This window comes from Scyliorhinus canicula, chromosome 13 (genome assembly GCF_902713615.1).
Source record: "Scyliorhinus canicula chromosome 13, sScyCan1.1, whole genome shotgun sequence".
NCBI lineage: Eukaryota > Metazoa > Chordata > Chondrichthyes > Carcharhiniformes > Scyliorhinidae > Scyliorhinus > Scyliorhinus canicula.
In genome coordinates this window covers 50,289,908-50,294,728 of record NC_052158.1, presented here as the reverse complement: position 1 = coordinate 50,294,728, position 4,821 = coordinate 50,289,908, and the positions used below count along the sequence as shown (strand labels likewise).

Here is a 4,821-nt window from a genome sequence, read left to right as displayed (position 1 = left end):
CCTCTCTGCAGCCTTTGACATGACCTACGTCACTGTCCTCCTCCTGCAACTCTTCTGTATTGTCCAATCAGTTCAGCTGTATGCAGAGAATCTGCTGCAATGGTGAATCTTCCCACCGCCATCGCTCTGGTTCCTCCCAAGGGTCAATCTCTGCTTTTCAATTCGATTCAGCCACTCGGGCTCGCGCTTCCCCACATTCCAACTACCGAACACTGTGGCTGTGCGCCAACCGTTGCTGCGCGCGGAAGAACTACAACCCCCATCAGGCACCGCGGGCTGGCTGGCGTGGATTCCCTCTCCGTCTCGCGCTCTCTCTGCCCCTCCCCGCGATTCCATACTCCTCACTGCGCAGGCTCCGAGAGGACATGGAACCCAGGTATTGTCGTTCCGACCGGACGAGAGTGTCTGGAAAGCTGCCATTAAAGTGGATGCAGGCCGGAGACAGCGAGGTTGGCTTCAACGACCGATTGACAAGTCCGTATGGGCACGGTTGCTACTGCAATCGTCAATCAGAGAGTTGAGCTGTTTGATTGTCTGTTGGATATTGAGTGTGTTTATTGGAAGCATTTCCCTTCTAATTTACAGGCTGAGTTTTGTTGATGGGTCATTGCTGAATATGAGAAGCTGAGGTGTAATTATCTGGGCGGGGCACAGACATAGTTACTGAAATGGCTTTTAATGTCCTCTTTAAAGATTTTCCCTGAAGGCCCCGGCCTTTCCCAAAAGCCTGGGCTTGGTTTTGAATGTTTTGCACTGGGGTATGGTCGAAGAAAAGAAAGTATCCACGTTGTCTGCTCCTGGTCACTATCCAGTGACCCTGCTGGAAACAGAGGGTGTGTGACAGTCAAGTGAGGAAAAAGAAAGGACTTGTAGCTGATCCCCGCATTGGAATAGCAGATTGGCAGTCACTAACAGTCTCTAACTGAGGAGTCAGCCCCTTCAGAAAGGAGGAGAGGGAGTTGTACAAAATCATGTTTCCTTTTCCTGTTTTACAGAAGGTATGCACCATACTACACCAGAGAATACAGCGAGCAAAGACACTGCAGATAAATCCTGACCATCACCGAAGAACAACGCCATAACTGTGGGAAGACTCCAGTCCCTTCACAGCATTGTTCAACGCAGAGAAGGTTGGGCAGTTAAACAACCATCTGGAAATCGGTCGGGTCTGGGGAGCTTTGACATATCAGATCTGAAACTGGTCAATGGTGTGGAACCTTCTATCAAGCCCAAATCAGGACTGGGAAGAAGTCTGAATGGGCTCCCAAGTGAGAGCTTCAAACATTCATTGAGCCTCAAGAAACACTGACTCATTCCTACAGGTGTGAGGAGGCATCCACAGTCTCATACAATATCCTAAGTCACTGTTGTATGATCGTTAACATAAGGGCTGCCTCATGGAAGGGAAATCATTCAAGTGCAAGGTGTGTGATCAAGCTCTGACACAGACATCAAAGCTTGTGAGTCATCGATGTGTCCACACTGGGGAGAAGCCATTTCAGTGTGAGGTGTGCAACAAATCATTCTCTGTCCAATCAAACTTCCGCAGACATCAACGTATTCACACAGGGGAGAGACCATATATATGTGAGGTGTGTGACAGAGCCTTCACACAGTTATCAAGCCTCCAGGTCCACCAGACAATCCACACAGGGGATAAACCCTTCAAGTGTGAATTTTGTGATAAAGCTTTTGCAACATCTACAAGGTTCCTGGAACACCAGAGCACTCACACTGGGGAGAAACCATTCAGATGTGAGGTGTGTGGCAAATCATTCTCACGTTCATCTCACTTTCGTGTACACCAACGCATTCACACTGGGGAGAAACCATTCAAATGCGAAGTGTGCAAGAAACCGTTCTCACGGTCATCGAACCTCCACGAACACCAACGTCTTCACACTGGGGTGAAAGCATTCAAATGTGAGGTGTGTAATAAGGAGTTTACACAGCTATCGGGCCTGGTGAAGCACCGGCACATTCACACAGGGGAGAGGAAAACATTCACGTGTGACTTGTGTAATAAGAATTTTGAACAGTTATGGGGCATGTTGGATCACCGTCGCATTCACACAGCAGGGAAGACAAGTGAGGTGAGTGACTGAGCCTTCCACAGTCAGCCAGACTCATGAATAACAGATATCCACACTGTTTCCATTCAAACAGACTGATTTGGAGCAGGGGGAGGCTATTCTGCCCTTTGGGGCTGCTCCGCTATTTGATATGATCATTACTCATCATTGTGGTATCAACTCCACTTTCCTGCCTCCCCTCATACCCCTTTACTCCCCTGTCCATCAAAAAGCTATCCAACTCAACCTTGAAAATATTCAATGACCCAACCACCACTGCTCTCTGTGGAAGAGAATTTCAGACACCAACAACCCTCTGAGAGAAAACGTTTCTTATTTTTAAATTTTGGGGAAGTACAGTAGCATAGTGGTTAGCACTATGGCTTCACAACGCCAGGGTCCCAGGTTTGATTCCCGGCTTGGGTCACTGTGCGAAGTTTGCACATTCCGTGTCTGCATGGGTTTCCTCCGGGTTATCCTGTTTCCTCCCACAAGTCGCGAAAAATGTGGTGTTAGGCAATTTGGACATTCTGAATTCTCCCTCCGTGTACCCGAACAGGCGCTGGAGTGTGGTGACGAGGGGCTTTTCAGAGTAACTTCATTGCAGTGTTAATGTAAGCCTGCTTGTGACAATAAAGATTATTGAAAAACGGCCTTGGTTCTGGTCTCTCTCACAAGGGACAACCTCCTTCCCTGTTGACCCGTCAGGGTCCTATATGTTTCAGTAAGACCACCTCTCATTCTTCTAAACTCCAGTGCATACAGGAAAAGTTTAAACCAGTGTCAAGTAAACAAGTGAACTGCTTTTATTTAGTTATTCTTTCATGGAATGTTGGCATTTGGGTAGGGCCTGAATTGTTATCCATCCTTAATTGCCCGGGAGCTGGATGGCTTGCTCGGCCATTTCAGAGGGATGTTAAGAGTCACCATATTAGAGTCACATGAAGGCCAGACCAGGTACGGCTGGCAGATTTCCTTCCCTTAAGGGTCCTGATGAACGAGATGGGTTTTTAACAACAGTCGAGGATAGTTACATGGTCACCATTACTAAGACTAGTTTCCAATTCCAGACTTTGCAATGAATTTAAATACCACCACCTGTTGTGGTGGGATTTGAACCAATGATGAGAGAATTTGCCTGACCGTTTGGATTAATCGCCTCGTGACATTGCCACTAGGCCACTGTCTAATCCTAATTATGCAATTATCTAATGCAATTATAGCCTTACATAAAAAGATGGAAGCTGTACACAGTACTCCAGAAATAAAACAGAAAAAGCTAGAAAAACTCAGCAGGTCTGGCACTACATGTAGACTGAGAAATAGAGTTAACTTTTGGAGTCCGTATTCCACTTTACTATATTCCTGAGGTAGTTTCACCGGCGCCCTGTACATCTGTAGAAAGTGTCTTTTAATATTCCATCCCCTTGCAGTAAATAACAACATACCATTTACCTTCCGAATCACTGACTGTAAGACCATAAGACATAGGAGCAGATCGAGCCTGCTCCGCCATTCAATCATGGCTGATATTTTTCTCATCCCCATTCTTCTGCCTTCTCCCCATAACCCTGGTCCCCTTATTAATCAATAACGTATATAGCAATCTCTGTCGTAAAGACACTTCAGTGATTTGGCCTCACTGCAGCAATGTGTTCCACAGATTCACCACCCTCTGGCTGAAGAAATTCCTCCTCATCTCTGTTTTAAAGGATCATTCCTTTAGTTTGAGATTGTGTCCTCTGGTTCTAGTTTTTTCTTCAAGTGGAACTCTATCCAGGCTTCACAGTATCCTGTACGTTCCACTAAGATCCCCCCTTATCCTTTTAAACCAAGAGTACAGACCCAGAGTCCTCAACTGTTGCTCATACGACAAGCTCTTCATTCCAGAGATCATTCTTGTGAACCTCCTCTGGACCCTTTCCAAGGCCAGCACATCCTTCCTTAGATACAGGACCCAAAACAGCTCACAATGCTCCAAATGGATTCTGCCGAGAGCCTTATACAACCTTAGTAGTACATCCCAGGTCTTGTATTCTAGCCCTCTCGACATGAATGATAACATTGCAGTTGCCTTCCTATCTGCCGACTGAACCTGCACGTTAATGTTTAGAGAATCGTGAAAAAAGACTCAAGTATTTCCTGCTTCTGATTTCCTGAGCATTTCCCCATTTAGAAAATAGTCTATGCCTCCATTCCTCCTTCCAAAGTGCATAACCTCACACTTTGCCACATTATATTCCATCTGCCACTTCATTGCCCATTCTCCTAGCCTGTCCAAGTCGTCTGCAGCTCCCCTGCTTCCTCAATACTACCTGTCCCTCAACAGATATTTGTATCCTCTGCAAACTTAGCAACAGTGCCTTCAGTTCCATCTTCCAGATCATTAATGTATATTGTGAAAAGTTGTGGTCCCAGCACAGACTCCTGAGGCCCACCACTAGTCAGCAGCTGCCATCCTGAAAAAGACCCCTTTATCCCTACTCTTTGTCTTCTGCCAGTCAGCCAATCCTCTATCCATGCCAGGATCTTACCCTGTACGTGCAGACAAATCTTGTGTGATTCATGTGCAAGGACACCCAGATCACGATGGACCTCAGAGTTCTAAAATCTCTCTTCATTTGAATAATATACTGCTTATCAATTATTCCTTCAAAATTGGGCATATTTGCATTTTCACACTTTCTATGCTATCTGCCAAACTTTGCTCACTCACATAATCAATCTGTACCTCTCTGCATATGCTTAT

At 46.0% G+C, this 4,821-nt stretch overlaps 1 protein-coding gene across 3 annotated transcripts; it reads left to right on the top strand.

The window, feature by feature from the left end:
• The first annotated feature begins 200 nt into the window (after positions 1–200).
• On the top strand, positions 201–2,395 carry LOC119976582 (gastrula zinc finger protein XlCGF71.1-like). Of its 3 annotated transcripts, none has more exons than XM_038817183.1 (2): positions 201–449; positions 996–2,395. In XM_038817183.1, the coding sequence occupies exon 2, from the start codon at positions 1,398–1,400 to the stop codon at positions 2,103–2,105; it is 708 nt and encodes a 235-aa protein (XP_038673111.1). In that variant the 5' UTR covers positions 201–449; positions 996–1,397; the 3' UTR covers positions 2,106–2,395. The 3 variants fall into 3 exon arrangements, with proteins under 3 accessions (XP_038673111.1, XP_038673114.1, XP_038673113.1); XM_038817186.1 differs by having other exon boundaries at positions 201–474; XM_038817185.1 differs by having other exon boundaries at positions 214–376.
• The last annotated feature ends 2,426 nt before the right edge of the window (positions 2,396–4,821 follow it).

Bases quoted from the DNA above. Each gene is read 5' to 3' on its own strand.
- LOC119976582 (XM_038817183.1), top strand. From the start codon at position 1,398: ATGGAAGGGAAATCATTCAAGTGCAAGGTGTGTGATCAAGCTCTGACA.